Source organism: Eurytemora carolleeae, unplaced genomic scaffold (assembly GCF_000591075.1).
Source record: "Eurytemora carolleeae unplaced genomic scaffold, Eaff_2.0 scaffold1156, whole genome shotgun sequence".
Lineage (NCBI taxonomy): Eukaryota > Metazoa > Arthropoda > Copepoda > Calanoida > Temoridae > Eurytemora > Eurytemora carolleeae.
Window position 1 is genome coordinate 64,621 of NW_019402187.1, and position 21,298 is coordinate 85,918.

A 21,298-nucleotide genomic window follows, 5' to 3' on the forward strand; every position below is an offset into this window, starting at 1 on the left:
CATCTATTTTCAACAAGTTACGTAGGTAAACTTATGTTTGAGATAGTGCTTAGTGTCAGAGATTAACCTAAAAATTCCCAGTGCAGACTTTTGAAATGATAGATTTAAATCTAATTCCCTGGATATACTGGAAATTAACCGAGATATAATAAAAAATATTAAAAAGGTATTGAGTGTCTCAAGTTGTGGAAATATGCCCTGAAGCAAAACATAGATTCAATTATCTTGCAAAAAAATCATTACATCTACTCTTTATTAAAATGCTGTTTTAAGGAAACCATTAGAAAATTATGGCATAGGATGGGTACGGAATTCGATTTTTCCACAAACAAAGATGAAAATTCTTGTGATGGATTTTTCTGGTCTGAAAAAAAAACTTCAAAATATTTTAAATAATATCATTGAAAAAAGCTTTACTCTTTTGATCACTCCTAACACCTGCCCTCGACTAAGATAAAAAGATTAAATTTTTTTTTATTATTAAAAAATTACAACAGCACACAATTAACCAAGATTTACTTTATAACTTTATAGGAATCAAGTTGTTTGTTGCAACATTGCAACATTTAACATACATATAATTTTACATACAATTTTACATACAATTTTTAAGGCTTTCTTGTAGGACACACCTTGTGGACTGTACAATAGGCAAGTTAGAATTATAAAAAATTGGAAATGGAAAATAAACAAAAAGTCTGCTTGCCTCTTACATTTGATTGACATTTATTCAAACATAATGAATGAAAGAAGAAAATAATTTAAGCAGTTATATTTTCTTGAACACTCACTTTGTTAATCTTTATCTTGAAAATTGAAACTTTGAGATTTTGAATGTTTTCTACTACTTGCGTCTTCTTCTGATCAAGCTTACGGAAAAAGAACTCTTTGATTTTTTCATTTTGGCTGAATTTGACTAAGAACAGTGTAAAAACAGTTACTGACATCAGCATGCTCAGAGGTACTCCTTCCAGGCTGTGGTAATTGATCAGGATGGTGATGAAAGGAAGAAGGAAGATGATGATGGCTGTGAGTAGGACGGATTTCATGTTAATCATGTTTTTTGCTTTATCCACACCCTCAGACAAGGCACTGAGAAGAACAACCAATAGAAATTTAGTTTTCATATTTTTTTTAATACTAAAAAGTATCTTACTATTTAAATATTGATGTAAAATCCATCTCTTTTAAACCTCATTGAAGAATTTACAAAATTGGATATTGATTTTAAAAAGTGATATCAACTATTATCAGAGCATGATCTCTGAGATATTCAAAGTTTATTTCCAGTACAGTATATACATTCTGTGCTATATTTTAAATGTCCCTTTTCTAATTGGTTCCTTAGGCTGTGACTGTGGTGTTTCTTCAGGTAGTGCATGCCATAGAAGTAAGGTGCAACAGTGCCAATAATGCAGACGGGAAAGGTAAATGCTGCCACATAGTAATGTGGAGACAGATGAGGCGTTTCTTTCAGAAGCCCTCCAGAGTAGAATGCAACTGATAGTGATATTTCTCCTAATATAAAAAATAATCATCCTCTGAAATCATTCTCTACTCCCATGACTATTTGATTTGTCCCCTAGTACAATATTAGATTTTTTCTTATTTAATTTGGTAGAAATTTTTTTGAAAAATTCTTCTTAAATTTTTTGTTAAAGGTACTGTACAGAAAAAATGAAAGGGGATGTAGGATGAAACCTGAGAATCTCAGGTGTTAAACGATACATATAAAACATCTATCTGATGTTTCTGTCTCAAGAAATTGATATAAATCTGTGTACTGCCATTTGCTGAAGTTCTGGTGACGTAATACGGACTATACGGACTATTTGTAATTATATTATCAATTATATCTATTAAAAATGCAAAATAAAAAAATATAATAGGAGCAAACCTGAGATTCTCAGGCATCCGTGGGATAACGTTGTTTCCAGATTGATTGCGTATTTGTTGAATATGATCTGTTTAATACTACAACTTTTATACAAAATTGTATATATATATGAATTTTTGTATGAATGTGTCTCAGTTTTATATAAATTTCTCGGGATAGGAACATCAGATAGATGTTGTGTATGTATCGTTTAACACCAAAGATTCTCAGGTTTCATCATATACGCCTTTTCATTTTTCCTTTACAGTCTCTAATAATTCCAAAATTCTTCACAAAAGTTTTTTGTATGCTCATGCAGAGTCTTATGTATCATTTTCAAAAACAAATAACGTACCTGTATGAATAATATAGAGTTGGGTTGGTAGCACCAGAACACCGAAAACCAGGAGAAGAACAGTAAGGATTCTTCTAGCCAACTGTTCAGGCTCAAACTCAACCATCTTGTCAAACTAAAAACTTCATATAAAGCCAAACAGTTGGGTGAACGGTTTGGGGATGTTTAATCCCCAAAACTTATTAACAAGATATATAAAAAATATAGAAATAATATTTCTTAACAATATTGAAATGTAAAGAGGCCATCATGATTCAAAACTGTTTAAGTTTTATAGTTTTATAGAACTAATTTTTTACAGCATTTATCTTTGAATGTACTTTTGACTTAAACTAATTTGAGCCAGACTTAAATCTTTTTTTAGTCCTTTTTTTAATTTGAACCCTACCTCTCATTGAAGTATTTACCTTTACAATCATGAGAAGTCTGCTCACTGATATTACTGCAGAGAGTCCGAAGGACATGTGTGCCGAGTAGACTCCAAAAATGTCTGCTATGGTAGATATCCAGTAGGGCAGCCTGATGATTGAACTTACCATGATAGGGACAGCCTTAATGAAAAATATTTGTTACTTAAGTTACAAATAAAATGTATCGATTTGGGCCTAGAATGTTACCAAAAAATAATTGTTTTCTTTTTCATTATAATTTTTTTCTTTTCTGAATAACACTAACAATGAAAGCATGGTTCTCAAGAAGTTTAAAAATTATTATCATGATACAAGATTTTTGATCAGAAAGATTGCACACTGTGTTAAAAGTAAATTTATCATGCACCCTGAAATGTTTTAAAACAGACCTCAAAACGAGACCCATTCCTAGTTAAAGTATTTTAAAAACTTACACATGACTGAATGACGGCATTGATGGCTTCCACAAGATAGCAGTTGAGAATGAGAATGAGGTTGATTCTGAGATATGGTAGAGATCTCCTATCAATTGCGACCAATTTGAAATTTTTATAGGGCTCAATAAGGGGCTTAACAACCTATCAGGATATTTAAAGAAATACTGATAAATAGGGATTATAAATCACAGGTGTAATTTTTTATTACAAATTTTTATCTTCCTGAAGCTTCGCATTGTGCCAGTGATTAGGTTTGAGATGATACAAATTATAAGAACGTAGAAGATAACCAAAAAGTTGAAATCAAAATAACGCAAACCCTCAGTCTGAGGGATAGTTACATTGTCTTCAGAGTTGGTTGTAAAACTTGCATTTACCAAAGGGGGCATTGCAGTGTCAAGTTATTCTTAAGTTTGTGGTAAAACCTAAGATATTTGTCTTAACTCCCGAATTTACCTAGATATCTAAATTAAAGTTTCTAAAGTCTAAAGTCCACTGTGTTAAAGTTTCTATAATCTAAATTCTAGTATCTACTGTTAAAGTTTCTTTATGTCTGAACCTCAGTATGTCTGAATTGTAAATGAAGGATGTTGAGAACAAAAGAGAAAAAGTAAACAAGACCCTACTTACTCTCTCCTCTTCCAAAAAAGGAGAGACATCAGACTTCCAATTAATTGGATTAATCAATGAATGATGAATCTTTTTGATCTTTGAATAATGAGTTAAATTGATCAATAAAAGATAAATTTCATTGATCAATAAATAATGTATATTATTTATCAATGCATACTGAACACAATTGATCAATGAATAGTGAATAGGATTGATTAGTAAATAAAAAAGAATTGATTAATTAATAATGAATAGAATTGATCAATAAATAATGTAAAGTATTGATCAATGAGTAATGAGTTAGATCAATAAATGAATGATTAATTGGATAAATCAATAAATGATGAATTGGATTGACCATTAAATGATAAGTAAGATTAGGTTTGCAACAAGGGATTCAATGATAAACCTGAGATTAAATTTTCAAAGATTCTGTTTTTTCCAAGAGTAAATGATATTCCTCAGAAAGAGTTAGTCTAACATGAACCTTTTTTAAATTAGCGGTATTCAATGAAAGCAGTTGCATACCTAAAACAAGCTTTTTATAAATGAATAAGTAATGAATAGGATTGAACAATAAATGATAAAGAAAGGGCTCGATAAATCAATAAATAATAAACAGAGTTGATCAATTAATTCTGAATTGGATTGATTAATAAATGATAAATTGGACTGTTCAATGAATTATGAATTGGACTATTCAATGAATTATGAATTTGATTGATCAATAAATGATGAATTTATTTCCTTGATGACTGATTAATGAATCACATGAATGATGAATTATATTGATTAATGAATGATGAATTGGTAAAATCAATAAATGATGATTTAGATCGAGTAATAAATGATGAATATGATTACTCAAAGAATGATGAATTGGATGAATCAATGAATGATGAATTGGATTTCTCAATGAGTCATGAAATAGAATGATTAATTAATGATGTATTGGACTTATCAATGATTAATGAATATGATTTATCAATGAGTGATGAATTGAATTGATCAAGGAAAGACGAATTTATTGATCAATAAATGATGAACATGATTTATTAATGAATGATAAATATGATTGCTCAAAGAATGATGAATTGGATTGATCAATGATTGATGAATTGGATTTCTCAATGAATCATGAAATAGATTGATTAATTAATGATGTATTGGAATTATCAGTGAATAATGAATTGGATTTATCAATGAATAATGAATTGAATTAATGTATAAAGTTTTCCATCCCATTAAACCTGTAAAAGAATAATCAATAATCATCTTTCTACTATTCTAAATATAAAAAATAACAAAAATACCTCTCTCCCCTTTAATAATATTATAAGTGGATTCACCTTTGCACAACTACAAGGGAAATCTAAAAATAATGAACATTTACAGATAACTCCACAGACCTCTCCTAGAGAATAAATTAACAAATAATGAATAATTCATGAAGAATTACTGAATGATGAACCAATGATCACTAATGAATGATGAATTAAATAATGAATTAAGGAATGACGATTTAATAAATGACGAATCAATAAATTATGAATTACTACACAATGAATGAATGAGAAAAAAAAATTAGTTTATTTTTGATAATCATGTGTACACAGAAGAACGAGACATAAAGACTGTACAGTTCCCGGCAGAACTAACTTGAAGCTTCTGAAGAAATCCTCTAATTCGAACAGTCAGAGTTCTTCCAGCTTCTAGTGGCGGTTGTTGTTCACACTTAAAAGCTTAACAAATCACATTACATGATTTACGTTAAATCTGGGTCTCATTGGATCCAACTTGATAATGAGGAGGTGAAGAAAGTTAGTCAGAAAACAGTTGTCGAGGCTTGAGGGAACTCTGGTGGTGATCGGGAGCAGCCCCTTGCAACTAGGGATGTTAAAGTTTTCATTTTTCAGAAAAACTATCGTTTTGTTATGAAAACGACAACGAAAAATCGAAAACGAAGCGATCGTTTTTGAAAACGATCGTTTTTTTCAAAAGTTCGTTTTTTTAAATGGTCGTTTTTAAAACAATCGTTAACAACAAACCTTTGTTAACGATCGTTAACGAAGAGAGGAAACCGACCTAAAGGGCATCTGTACTTATCATTGAGTAGTTTTAAAGAAAATATCAAGGAGTTTTAACTTTGAAACTCCATGTAAGACGACATTCAATAGAGTTGCTTGTAATTTTTTCAATAAAATTTTTTTTCAAAAACGATTGGTTTTTTTAAAACAATCGTATAAAAAAACGGTCTCAAATCGTTTTAATAAAAACCATCGTTTTCAAAAACAATCGCTATTCGTTTTCTGAAAGTTCAAAACGAGTGGGTCGTTTTTAAAAACGATCGTTTTTTCCGAAAACGAAAGGATCGTTTTTGAAAACGAAACAAAAAAAGATCGTTTAACGATCGTTTTCAAAAACGATTAACAACCCTACTTGCAACCATGCTTGTTTATTCTGCTCTTGATAAATCACCTGATATACTTATTCCTACTCATTTACAGGACAGGTATCACAACGTGTTCAAGCAGTCTAAGAGGGATCCATCAGCAAGGATGTAATGCAAGGAAAGTTATTTCAGAAGTGTACGCATCTTTTGTACTGCAGTGTACTGTCTCTGGGCGGTAATGTAAACACAAGACGGATGTTACAGCCTGACATGAGATCCATCTTTCACATAAAAAAATCAATGAAATATTCTGGTCATAGGAAACTATTTGAATTATCAAAATTATCAAATTCAATGCTTTTAACCTCCTCGGATACTATACGAACACTGATGCATCTATTCTTGTTCACAAATTCCGCCCAGAGAGAACTGGTTTCAATATGTACGCAGAGTATACACGACCGCAATTAACTTTCCTTGCATTACACCCTTGACCATCAGTATTGATACAGGAGTGTTCTGCACTAATGCTCATAAAATGATTGAAGCGAAAGAGATGGAGGTTTCTCAATTTGACATTGACCAGGCTGACATGGGTTAAGAAGTCCGGGAGTATCTAGTACTTATGTTTGCTTTCAACCTCTAACTCCTACCACCTTCTCATCTCTATCTATGATTTTTTTTCGAAGCATTCATATATGGCTGATGTTTCATATTATTCTTTATTTTTCATGATCTGAGAGTTACTTTTGAAAACATTTATTCCTGTTTCGAGGATTTTAGATAATGAAGTCGACATTTTCATACTTTCCAGGAATGATTGAAAATCCAGCGCCAGCCGTCAAAATAAGTTGTAGGTCATATATCAATTTTTAAAAAATCAAATTAAAAATATTATGAAATATCAACTATATATGTTTGCGTCGAAAAAAAGTCGATGATTTTAGCCTGTAATACTTGAATGATTTATTTAGAATTTAATTGATTTTTTTACGATCCAAGTTGAATATTGCAACCTTCTGAATTTGTATGGACGCTACGTTCTTCGGTATGAGTCATTTTAATTTCATTTTCTCCTAATAGACGCAACAGATAGAAGTAAGATTAGTAGCAATAACCATCAAATATTTTTCGACATAAGCCTTTACCCCCTTTCAGTTTTTACAAAAACACTCCCTTTAACATCGTTATTTCCCTTTGCTTATGGAAATAAATGTTTCTTCATTAGAACACTATATTTTTGATTAATTTTGGTTTAGACTAGTTTTTATAATAAAATGTACTTTTACAAGAATATATCTCAAATTAAACATTGCAGTAGGCATTAGCGAATCGTCGCCTACAAGTGACATCTTATTCAATGTGTGAAGTTGAATCATTAGAAAAGAAATAATATATCCCAATTGTTGATCTGAGGTTATTGATGTAAGATCCAGCAGAAAAATATCTGCCATTAGTTTCAAAGTGAATAAATACTAAAGTGGAACAGACTAAGGAAACGACGACAGGTTGGGCCATAAGGTTTTATTTGGTTTGGAAATAATTTCATGAAAAGATTTCGTTTGGAAAGTAAAGACTAGAAAAATAGACTAAAAGACCCTTGTAAATGTCGTCTTCAGATAGAACTTCGAAATTTTCACGATTTAAAATCAAAATTTTTTGTACGTTTCTATGTAGTTTATATGTAAATACTATTTAGTCGCTTAATCAATTCATTGATTTTGCCTGGNGCTCATTTGAACTATTTTTTTGTCCATTTGAACTATTCTTTTTTTCATTTGAATTGAACTATTTTTATGTTCATTTGAACTATTTTTGGTTTATTTCATTAATAATATTTTAATAGTTCAAATGAAAATAGTTCTAATGAACTAAAAAATAGTTCAAATGAGTAATATATTTACTCGTTTGAACTATTGTTCATTTCAACTACTCACGTGGTCCCACGTGCAGTAGTTGAAATGAACAATAGTTCAAATGAGCCATAGTTCAAACGGCCGTAGTTCAAATGAAATAGCACCGTTTGGTCCACTTTAGTATTTATTCACTTTGCATTAGTTTAGCCGTATTTAATTGGAACAGGGAAAACAAACATGATAGATATCCTGACTTATCGTGTTTTTTCTTTGTAATGTTCATGTTAATCAACAAAACGCAACCCCCCCCCCCTTAAAATTATGACTTTCTTTGAATTCCCTTTTCTGTGTACATAATATGACTGAGAAATGATTAGTGAATTATGAATTAAATAGATCAATGAATGGATCCTAGGATGGATTAATAAATAGATCAAAGGATGGATCCTAGGATGGATTAATGAATGAATCAATGAATGATGAATTAATGAAGGATGAACCTGAAAACGTTAGTTGAACTACCTGAATTGCTTTGTCTAGATTATGGGAAGGTTTTATTATTGATTCGTTTCAGTTCCACTCTACTCTACTCTATATAGTATTCAAACCATAGTCCGGAGTAAGACCGGGAGCTAGTTTCAAGATACACGACACACCCTCATATAAAGAGTTATACTTCTAGTCTTATGTAACTGCTTTCATTTTTGAACAGGGGTTCTCACAAAGTATGAGTTTACAAGACGACATTAAACTTTTAAATATGACAAATTCAGAGTTTAATTAATAGAAATATTTTTGAATTACTTTACAGATCAAGTCTAATTCGCTTGTAAATTGAATGCATAAAATAAAATAAGAATTTCAATAAAACGGGTTAATTTTTTTTAAACGATTTTTTCCTGTCATTGGTTATTACAAATTTTTAATAATTATTAATTATTTATGAATAGTTTACAATGGCTCTCCCCCCTCGATCCCAGATATATTAAAACCATATTTCTGATGAAAAAAAACAGAGTTTATGAGTTTGGTTAACCAAGTAATGAAAAACCAAAGAAAATGTTCCATTGGTTGAATAAAAAGTTTCTAGACTAAAATTCAACCTATTTAGTGAGAGTAATAAAACGATAATACATGAGATAAAACTGCATTTTATTTTTAATACAGTTTTTCTTTCAAATCTAGATAGCTGGTTAGTTTTAAATGAACAGAGCTGAAAACTTTAGAATGAATCAAAATTAATGCTTAAAGGGACAGTAAAGGAAAAATGAAAGAGGGCATAGGCTGAAAGCTAATCACTTTAGCTCTTGATCGCGATCCATGAAAGTCATATCTGATGTTCCTGTCTCGAGAAATTGATATAAAACTGTGTCAAATATATACGAAAATTAATATATATACAATTTTGTATAAAAGTAGTAGGTTTAAACAGATCATATTCAGCAAATAAGCAACCAATCTGAAAGCGATGATATCCCAGAGAAAGCTAATTGTAAATTAGGTTTACTTTTATATTTGTTTTTTCTATTTTCAATAGATTTCATTCATAATATTATTTTTACGTCCGTATTACTTGACAAGAAATTCCACCAATGGCAGTGCAGTAAAGTGGCCACGTGATACAGGCGGAGACACGTGACCAGTATACTGCTCTGCCATTGGTGATAGTTCTGGTCACGTGATATAAGTTTCAGATTTTCAAAATTTTACATATATGAATTTTCGTATAATTTTAACACAGTTTTATATATTAATTTCTCGAGACAGGAACATCAGATTTAACTTTCATGGGTCGCGATCAAGAGCTAAAGTGATTAGCTTTCAGCCTATACCCCCTTTCATTTTCCCTTTACTGTCCCTTTAAACTCCTGGTTTTACTAAACGGCCGAGATTATTTTAATTCGCATTCGATATCCAAGAAAGAAGTATAAAATTCAACCAATCAGCGTATCATGTTAAGATGTACTCTTTAACTTTTGAAAACCCAGTTTTTTTCTGGTGTTAATTGTGTCATAATAATTGAACTAAACATCGATTAAATAAATGTAAGTTTTGGATTAATGTTTGTTAAGACTCGTTTAAAATGATGATAGTCCTAAAATGTGATAAAATATATTTTTTAATAAGTTCTTATTAACATGATTAAATTTATATTTGCTTAAATGCTCTAAAAGCCGGCTTGTGCACAGCTGACTTTAATTCAATCGGATATTAGTTCAATCGATATAGCATTGTATCCATATTGTATCTGTAATTGACATTGTTATCAAACGTAACTTTTATACAGTAGGGATATCCAAAAATAGGATTAAGAATAAAATCAAAAGTGTGTACATTGGATACTCAGGATTTAGGATATCTCATTCTGAAGTTTTCAGCCCAGAATTCATAACTTTTGAGTTGCCAATCTGCGGAATAGGATCTACCATATTGATCTGTATTTAATGCAGTTTTACGGATTATGCAATTCCTCTTCAATATCCTTTGCACGGACATGGATAACCTTATTTCAGGGATCAAGCATTGAACGGTCTGAACCCCCCCCCCTCTTTTTTGAAAAAGGTCGGAAACCGAAAATATAAAAATCTAAAATTGCATGAAGCCAGGATCTATTGTAATCTTGAATTGTATTAATTGCAAGGGTCAGACGTTAACAAGTGGAGCTCAGCTATAGTTGGGTGTGTAAGAAGGGAAGGAGTCAGAGGCGTAAGCAGGCAGGGGGGCTAGGCCCCACCCTTCAGGACCAGTGAAATCTATGGATTACAGGGGTGTTCATAAAATCCTGACAACGTCCCCCCCCCTCTGCCATGTTGAGTAGGTTTAGCTCTTATTTTTTTACGTGAGAAACTTTTATAAGAAAAAGTGTTTTAGAGGAATTTTTATTCTCTTTAATTGCTACGGTGTACAGCCGGCTATACGTAACAAATATGAATATATACATAAGCAAACATAAACATTAACATTACAAACATACATATTTCGCCGCAATTCTTTATATATAAAACATTTGTTCTTATACTATATATCAAGGGTGACTTATTTGTGACTTTTTTTATTGCAAAATATTTTTTTGAATTGAAAACGCAGCAACCCCAGTTGGACCGTTGGCTCAATTCCAATATTGATCACCCCAGGGGCGTAAATAAGGATTCTGTATGGGGGGGCTTTTTGATTTTTTCCCCCCCCCAACTAGAAAAATATCATGATGTATATCAAATTATTGGTTTTAGTTGGGTTTGATTTGCATTTTCCACTCATTTCGGGCATTTACAAACTCGATCAAATAAAGGCAATTCATTTCATACCTTTCAGCTTTCACCTTGTTTTGTATCCTTCATTATAGTCATTCATTTTACATTAACTACAAAGATCTGGAAAAAAAACTTAATTTATTTTAAGTAACAGAAAAAATAGTTTTACTCTAAGAGGAAAAGGATGTTACTTTTTTTAATCTTTAGAAAAGCTACTCTGCAAACTTTGAAATAATATTGTCTTTGTTTATATTCTAATTTCTAATTTCTAAAATTTTCTTGTCGTCAATGTACTAGGTATATATGTTAATTTCACTATATTTAAAAAGAAATTTCTTACTTTTTAAAATTTAATTCTTAATAATCTAGATCTTTTAACATTTTATTCCCTCGACCCCTCCACGGAAGAGCTTTATACTTAATTTGACATATAGTGCAAGTACGCTACTGCATTAAAAAACTCGATTTTCGAGTAAAGGTTGTGTCTATAATCCTTCCGATCTTAGTAAAATGTTAGTTAAGAAACAAATGAAATATTTTGATGTCCCATTGGAACATGAATGGAAAGTTCCGGTTTTACAAGAACTTTTAAGTACAAGAATGAATAATTTATATGTTGAAGGATTCGATGATTACGTAATAACTGAAATGGTAAATATGCTATGTAGTGAGTAAAAATCAATGTTTTCTATTTGTGCATAATTTTGCATATTTTTTCTCTTTTCTTTTGGAAACCTGTATTTTCAAAAAAAATTTACTTAAACAAATGTTAACTACACCATTTATATATGTATTTATATCTTTGTGTGTGAATAAATCTTTATAATAATAATAATATTCATACTTCTTCAATTTTCAACTTTTTAATTGAAAGCATATTATGCCAAAAATCTTTCTTGTACATTGGCTAGTGTAGAGCCAGAGGACCAGGTCGGTGCATGTTTCGATACTATAAAAAAGTTCGAAACTGTAGAAATTTGTCCATAGTTTTTTGAGATTTGAGGTACAGATCTAAAAATTTCTTATTTGAAAACCCTTTGAAAAATGTATGTAGCAACATTCTATCACATGTTAATATTTGTCAGAAATAAAGTCAAATGTTTTTCATAAATTCTCTGACATATTTGAATTGTTTAAAACCTCTCCATAGCACCAAAGCACCCTAACCATTAAAGTTAGAGGTCTATTTTGTTTTATTTCTAAGAGCAATATTTTATGGTTGTGGGGGGGGGGGTGGAATCCCTTTAAACCTAAATTCTTTTAAAGAGAACCCAAGATGAAAAAAATCGTTCAGATTTAATTCGGAAAATTCTATTTTTATTGATGGTAAATCTTGCAAATAAAAGAACATATACAAACATTACATCAAAGAATTTATATCTGGGTCACTGTAAAATAGACAGACATTACTAAAAACCACTTTTTAACCTTGTAGCTCCTCCTGTTTTGATTTTACTCACAAGTATGAGAAAAGAAAATTTATCTGGATACATATTAGAAATATATCCGGAAACATATTAGAAATATATCCGGTTACATATCAGAAATATATCCGGTTACAAAATATATCCGGTTACATATTAGAAATATATCCGGTCACATATTAGAAATATATCCGGTTACATATTAGAAATATATCCGGTTACATATCAGAAATATATTTGGAAACATATTAGAAATATATCCGGTAACATATTAGAAATATATCCGGTTACATATTAGAAATATATCCGGTTACATATTAGAAATATATCCGGATACATATTAGAAATATATCGGGTTAAATATTAGAAATATATCCAGTTATATATCAGAAATATATCTGGTTACATATTAGAAATATATCCGGTTACATATTAGAAATATATCGGGTTACATATTAGAAATATATCGGGTTACATATTAGAAATATATCTGGTTACATATTAGAAATATATTGGGTTACATATTAGAAATATGTCTGGTTATATATTAAAAATATGTCTGGTTACATATTAGAAATATATCCGGTTACATATTAGAAATATATCCAGTTACATATTAGAAATATATCCGCTTACATATCAGAAATATATCCGTTTACATATTAGAAATATATCCGGTTACATATAAAAATATATCCAGTTACATATTATAAATATATCCGGTTACATATTAGAAATATATCCGGTTACTTATTAGAACTATATCCGGTTACATATTATAAATATATCCGGTTACATATTAGTAATATAACCGGTTATATATCAGAAATATATCCGGTTACATATTAGAAATATATCCGGTTACATATCAGGAATATATCCGGTTACATATTAGAAAATATCCGGTTCAATATTAGAAATATATCCGGTTACATATCAGAAATATATCCGGTTACACATTAGAAATATATCCGGTTACATATCAGAAATATATCCGGTTCAATAATAGAAATATATCCGGTTACATATCAGAAATATATCCGGTTATGTACTAGAAATATATCCGGTTTTATATCAGCAAATATATCCGGTTTAATTTCAGAAATATATCCGGTTACATATTTAAAAAATATTACATATTAGAAATATATCCGGTTACATATCAGAAAAATATCCGGTTACATATTAGAAATATATCCGGTCACATATCAGAAAAATATCCGGTTAAATATCAGAAATATATCCGGTTACATATTAGAACTATATCCGGTTACATATTAGAAATATATCCGGTTCAATATTAGAAATATATGATATCCAGTTCAATATTAGAAATATATCCGGTTACATATCAGAAATATATCCGGTTGCAAATCAGAAATATATTCGGTTACATATTAGAAATATATCCGGTTACATATTATAAATATATCCGGTTCAATATAAGAAATATATCCGGTTACATATTAGAAATATATCCGGTTACATATTAATACATATCAGAAATTTATCTGGTTACAAATCAGAAATATATCCGGTTACATATCAGAAATATATCCGGTTACATATTAGAAATATATCCGGTTCAATATCAGAAATATTTCCGGTTAAATATCAGAAATATATCCGGTTCATATTAGAAATCTAAATTTTTTTGTTCTTCTCATCTTAAAGAGTTATGATTTAAAACATGTTAGATTTCAATCTTAAAGTAATTTACTAGTTGAACGTGGGTTGTAGATTTTACCCTTCCCGCAGCCTCTTCGATAGCTTCGGAACACCCTACTCCAGAATCTTTAAATGTTGTAAAAATTGTCTGCAAAATTTTTGGGTTTTTTTGTAATGATAATCTTCCCAAATTTTGTACCTCCCAAAATTGATCAAATTAGATTTTCACAAAACAGATGTTATTCGGATCCCAATGGTCCCAATAGTATTCTTTGGCAATTTTATGCTTGAAATAATGCATGTATTATTGACTCCTAATGTCTAGGGCAGAAAGTAATGTAAAATAAGTAATAATGTAAAAAAAAGGGTTTTATGTCTGTTCAAGCTCTGAACTAAATTTTTTGTACAAACTACAAATCTTCAGCTTACATTTAAAAATCCATGTTATAGAAGTGGTTTTATATAAAAAATAAAAAAAAAGGTTTGCAGATTGCAGAAGCACAAACACAGTTTAAACTGACAACTTACTTTCTTTGTTACATATTATGTGCATTAATAAGAAAACAACGGTCGAATTTGGTAATAATTCAAATATGTTTATAATAATAATTTTGAAATTTAGCAATACTTAGTAAAAGTTATCAAAATTCATGATTTATTCCAAATTCTGTTCAGGGAGTTTAAATTTGTTTTACAGTAATGTGTTATAATTAATTCCAATCAAGCTATTGCCCTTAATACATTTCAATACATTCTACATTCTTAAAGAGACTGTGTCCTATTTTTAAGGGACTCCTCATTTCTAGAGTTGCATGCCTCATACACAACGGTAACCTTTAACATTTTAAAAATTCATTATTTCAATTGTTTGAATAAAGGATTCAAGGGTACGGTTGTGAATCGAGCAAGCTCCTCTATTTTTTTACTAGAGGGTCTCTTGAAATCACAACGACAATCCCTTTAAGTCTCATCAGATGATATAATCCAGATTTGGGTAGAACAGTTCTGTAAGCTCTGAATCTGAGGAACACTAGACCCAGCACTGTCGAAGTTCTGACTGAAGCTTTCTCCCGGAGACCCTGGAGCAGTGAGTTCATGGGTTGATGGGTAGGGACTAGTTCTGACACGGCGGGAGCGCGATGGCTTCTGTTCCTCATTTTGCTCATTGATGATATCCCATACTTGTTTTAAAAGTTTATCTATCTGTGTTTTTGAATTTGAATTTAGGTTTGTTACTTTTGCTTTGAAACGACATTCAAAGTGTTGGGCTGTGTGTTCTAGTGGTAGATTGTCTTCTTTACGTCCTAAATATTTTATCAAAGTTCATTTTAACATTGATTAATTCATTTCAATAAAACACTTATTTATTTATTTGAGCATTTTATTGAGCCAACAAGGAATGTTGATACGGTGATACCCAAAAATAGAATAGAAAGACAACTGTTAGACTTGTTTTATGATAGTATAAAGTAGTCCAATGAACATGAGACACTAAAATTGCACGGTGTACACAGACCCATTTCATTTACTAAGTTGATTGGTGGATTACACTGGATTGATGAAATGTCGTCCTCCATTTCCACAGTTTTATTGTGTCTCACTGTATGAAAAGGAACTTTTATGTTTAAATTACCTGAGAATTGGAGGTCATCATGAACTGGGTTTTCATCGTCGCTAAAAATGAAAATATTTTTAAAAATTAAACAAACAAAAAATGAAACAGATTCTTTTAATTTATCAATTTTAAAACGACATCTTTCATGTGATTCTATTGCCTATAACTTGTTATCAAGTTTATCAAAAATTTAAACTTTTTCAAATATTTTTTTGCAAAGGGACTGATTACTCGCCTCAAACTCTAATTTTCTAATCCTTTGCAACCTGATGGTGTCATTTATATTTCAAACCTTAACTATTTAGAATTATAGTTTGAGGTAAGTGTTCAGTTTCTTCATGGTATAATCAAATTTCATAGTTCTGAACTTCTGATTCAAAGAACAAGTTAAAGGAACTGTCCAAATAATTTCAAGTGACCCTCCATAAAAAGGGGCCCGATGAGCAATGGTACCCTGTAAACCTTTACCTGAGCAAAAAAGCATACATAATTCATTTTTGACGAGACAAAGCTTTCTATGTTACTGTTGTGGGTCGGACATGCCATTCCATAAATGGAGGGACAGTTGAAAGTACGTCTACAGTCCTTTTAAGAACCTACCCGGCACGTAAGGCCCTGCTGATCTACAGAACTGGCCAAGGAGGCAGGGACAGAGCTGGCTACGGAGTGGATAGATGGAGAAGGAAGAGTGCTGCCCTGGGGTTCAAAACCACAGTTTTCCTGAAATAATTAAAACTATGAAATAAGAAGACGACCAGTAAGAAATCTTATGAGTATTTCATGTTGTTATAAAGCAATTAGTTGTACGTCAGTAACTTTAAAATAAACTTATTAAGTGCAACGGGTCTGCTTAAACTGCAAAATTGCTATGTTTCATGCTCATATGACTATTTAAAGCCATAACTTGAGTCTAAAAGTCGTCTTCCTTGGTTGGGTGGATTACTACAGATTTCCTGAAATCATTTAGAGAAAGCATTCTCGCCAGACCTACAGATTAATTATATTCCTCTTCAATATCCCGTGGTTATCATCATCTGCAGAGATGGCTTCAATTGCAGGGATAAGTGACCACATTGGATATCGAGATAAAGAGTTAAAGATTAACGATAATCTACCCAAAGTTGCGACCTGTGTTTGCTTACGTAGTAAGGTTAACTTAAAAGACACATGGGGGTGCCATTGATGCTATAAAAGCTAATGGATTTTACACACCGGGTTACGATGAGACTGTATGAGGTAACAGACAGTATAAATTCCGTACAGTCGTCTCTAAGGCTCATACTTTGTGGGTAACCCCATATTTCTCAAAACGATCTGAATTAGTTCAGGTATTCTAACCTATGTTACATAAAAGTAGTTTACCCACATCTCCTCTGAAGTCCCAGGGATTTCCCTCAGGTCAGCTTTGCTCAGCTTGTCCATATTATCTAAAAAATTCACAAAAATTGACAATAAATTATGTTTTCTAACGAAATTTGTTTTATATAACATTATCATGATTAATTTTTTTTGTATCTATAGTTCTGTTAAAACATATTTTATGAGTTTTTTATTTAAATAAATTAAATTAAAGCATTAAATAAATGAGGCAAAAGGTAGGGGTTTCAATTCTTCTCATGTAAATTAATACTGGCCCTGTGCAGTGTACAGTGCACATGGTAAAACAAATAAATGATAAATAGTTAAATTATGACGATGATGATATTATCAAATAGCTTCAGCAGAAGGGGTAGAAATCTCCTTCTCCAATTCTGCGCACATAGCATGAAATAAGCTCAACTCCGGAGTACTAAATAATAATAATCTTTAATATAAAGTGCCTCCTCAGGTCGGAACTTATGTGTGGAAGATATTTAAAACAAAAAATATTTACAAAGATCAAAAAGTTTTGGAGACACCTTTTTGAAATCCATAAACCTTCCCTGTAGTCATGTAAGGTCCCAAACAAAATTAGGACCTAATCGGTTTAGCTATTTTGACGTTTATTGGATACAAATACACAAACAGACAAGCAAAGTATCTGTCTGACTGTTTGTTTGTAGTAAATGCCCTACTCCAATAAATCCTTTTAGATCAGTACCAATCCAGGTTCAACTCAATCTAGAACACGAGGTTCAATAAATGTCAAATCGGCTGAAACGATTGGGCCCAAATTTTGTTTGGGACCTCACACGACTCCAGGGAAAGTTTATGAATACTCAGAATTTAAAAAATGGTCTCCTAAAACTCTTGACTTAGTAAAATTTTGAAAATCCATGATTCACGATAAAATATAGTAAATCTGCGAAATTTTTTGTTGTTTTTTTGTTATATTGTACAAAGAGAAGATGCTCACAGATAGAGAAACAATTTAAAGTTGAAGTAGAAGATGGGCGCGAAGCACCTTAAAAGCATTGCGTATATAGATATAGATAGATTAATTATATTTTTACCTTTTTATCCTATTCAGCATATCAAGCATTTTCTTCTGTAAATCTTCCTTCTTCTGTTTTAGCTCCTGGTTCTTCAGAGTTTCAGTCTTTAACTCAGCAACAAGTTTACTAGCCATTTCCTTCCTAATTGAAAACAAAAAACTTGTTAGTTATCTTAGTATCTTAGTAGTTAAATAAAGTTTAAACCAGAACTTCGGAGATATCGAAATAAGCTTCCTTCCACTCACTTCCAAATAAGCTTCCTTCCACTCCCTTCCAAATAAGCTTCCTTCCACTCCCTTCCAGATAAGCTTCCTTCCACTCACTTCCAAATAAGCTTCCTTCCACTCCCTTCCAAATAAGCTTCCTTCCACTCCCTTCCAAATAAGCTTCCTTCCACTCCCTTCCAAATAAGCTTCCAATTTGATCTAATAGCATTCATAGTTTGAAATATTAAAGGTGTACGACATCGGGTTGCAACGATATTGAAATTAGAAAATCAGAGTTTGTGGCAAAGACTCAATTCCTTAGAGACTTTTAAGCGTAATTTCAAAAGACCTCTAAGTGCATCTGTATTGCAGTTTGTAGAAGGTCTAGGGTTGGAGTTGATAGAAAGGTTATGGTGGGTTTGGGGATTAGGGTACGGGTTGCTGCTTGAAGAGGGTGGGATGTTCAAAAATATGGAAGTATTTGGTCTGGAATTAGCATAGAAGTTGGTATTGGTGAAAGGAATAGTTGCACAATGATCTGAAGAAAATGGGGAGCGTACAGCTTCAGAATCAAAATGATGCTGGAAGTGTGAGTCAGGAGAATAGGCTCTTTGGGTCCGGAGACAAGGATATGTGTTCGGGTCAGACTTTGGAGTAGAGGTAGGGAGTGAAGGTGGAGTAGGGTTTAGGTTGGTATTGGGGATAGAGTCGGGGATGAAATAATTGTAGTTGGTACTGGAAACACAGTTATAGGCTTGAAAATCCGCAACTCCTGGAGGGGTGGCAAAGGTTTGAATCACATCATCATTTTCTTGGACTAATCTTTGAGTCGGTGGAATGGATGCTTCCGAATCAAACCCTTGTTGGAAGATAGAGGAAGGAGAATAGGATTCTTGGGGCTGACAGAAGTTCTCAACTGAAACCCAAGAGTTCAAGTGTTGAGTGCTCTCAGTTGAAACCCAAGAGTTCAAGGGTTGAGTGTTCTCAATTGATTGAGTGTTCTCAATTGATTGAGTGTTCTCAATTGAAACCCAAGAGTTCAAGTGTTGAGTGCTCTCAACTGAAACCCAAGAGTTCAAGGGTTGAGTGCTCTCAGTTGAAACCCAAGAGTTCAAGGGTTGAGTGCTTTCAACTGAAACCCAAGAGTTCAAGGGTTGAGTGCTCTCAGTTGAAACCCAAGAGTTCAAGGGTTGAGTGCTCTGAGTTAAAACCCAAGAGTTCAAGGGTTGAGTGCTCTCAACTGAAACCTGAGGGTTCGAAGGTTTAACTGCTAAATGTTCTGGGCTATTGTAATCTCCAGAAGGTTCTACAGTAATTATTGCATTGCTTTTTATTGTATTCCATAGTGAGTCGATATCCACGGTGTCCTGAATACCAATCTGACCAAATTCTGGTTGTTGATATTTTTCATCATTGGAAGTAACATCTGCTGCTCCTTAAAAACATGTAATTGGGTAAAACAGCTATGATAAGTTTATTTTTTAATTTCATACAACAATTCATTACATTATATTACACACATCGGTATTCTATGAGATTGAAGAAGGTGTTGAAATAGATTAAAATGGAATTGGATTTAGATGTAAGTTTGGTTTGAAATTATCTATTTTATATATTAACCATGGGCAATGCAAACTTCTTTCTTATGTGTATGTCGATGATTTTGCAAATGTTCAGCTCAATATTCCTAGATTTAATCTAATTAGAGAATAAATGGTAGGTGGAAAATATTTTTGATGTACACCCTTTAATTATAACATTTCTATGCTACACTTCGTTATAAATCACATGTTGGTATTCTATGTGATTGAAGAAATTGGTTGGATTGGATTAAGATGTAAAAATTGTTTGAAATATCTGGAATACATTAAAAGGGAGTGATCGGCAATGTATAAATGTTGAACTGAGAATGTAGTATTGTGGAGAAATTTTCTATTAATCATTTGAGACCTATGAGACGTTTTTACGGTGCATATTTGTTCAGCAAGAGCGCAAAGTCAATTTTTAAAATCATCAAAGATTGTTCATTTTTGAGAGATAATTTTGAGAATCGGTTTTTAAAAAATTATTCATCAACGACGACGAAAAATGTAGTAAAAATTCTACAGTAAACTAATTAGTTTTACATTTTTTGTCGTCGTTATTTCACTAATAAAAAAAATCGATTCTCAAAAAGTACCTGCACCCAAATGGATGATTTTGAAAGTTTACTTTGCGCTCAAACTCAGTAATTAAAGAATACTAAAAAAATTCTCCACAATACTACATTCTCAGTTCAACTACCATACTTTGCCGGTCACTCCCTTTAAAGTGTATTATATTAGACTAAAATGGATTAGAATAGTCTTAAGGGGAATAAAAGGGGACAGCGTTGCCAGGAATTTGCAACATGCAGGGGCCACTTTGGGGGAGGAACATGGTAAATAGTGAAGGGAGGGCATTCCTCCTTGGATCCTTTTGTTAGGTTAGTTGAACACTTTTTACATTTGTATCTTCAAATTGCTTTGTTAGCAAGTTTGATGTTATTATAACACTACAATCTCTTATCAATTTGTTGACGTCATGATAGGGGGCAAAGTTCTAATAATAAGGCATATTTTTTACGTTAAACTAATTATTTTGGATAGAATTAATGTTTGATATTTCTATTTAAAATAAACAAAATCCTTCATAAAACTTAGTAAATATGGGGGGGGGCTATTATGACTGAGCCTCCCCCCCACACAGTCAGCGAAATCTTTAGTTTTCTGGGGGGGGGAGGCTAATTTGCTGGCCCCAACGG

The 21,298-nt window shown here is 31.7% G+C and overlaps 1 protein-coding gene and 1 long non-coding RNA gene across 3 annotated transcripts; both read right to left on the minus strand.

Moving 5' to 3' along the window:
* Window positions 1–502: 502 nt before the first annotated feature.
* Window positions 503–3,776, minus strand: LOC111718219 (uncharacterized). The gene is made up of 5 exons (XM_023493757.1): window positions 3,076–3,776; window positions 2,639–2,782; window positions 2,232–2,346; window positions 1,344–1,518; window positions 503–1,092 (listed from the first exon to the last, which is right to left on the minus strand). The coding sequence occupies exons 2-5, from the start codon at window positions 2,768–2,770 to the stop codon at window positions 762–764; spliced, it is 753 nt and encodes a 250-aa protein (XP_023349525.1). The 5' UTR covers window positions 2,771–2,782; window positions 3,076–3,776; the 3' UTR covers window positions 503–761.
* Window positions 3,777–14,913: 11,137 nt separating this feature from the next.
* On the minus strand, window positions 14,914–17,359 carry LOC111718215 (uncharacterized). Of its 2 annotated transcripts, none has more exons than XR_002769007.1 (4): window positions 17,259–17,359; window positions 16,497–16,616; window positions 15,915–15,955; window positions 14,914–15,585 (listed from the first exon to the last, which is right to left on the minus strand). It is a non-coding gene; the product is annotated as an uncharacterized LOC111718215 (long non-coding RNA). The 2 variants fall into 2 exon arrangements; XR_002769008.1 differs by having other exon boundaries at window positions 17,235–17,315.
* Window positions 17,360–21,298: the final 3,939 nt, after the last annotated feature.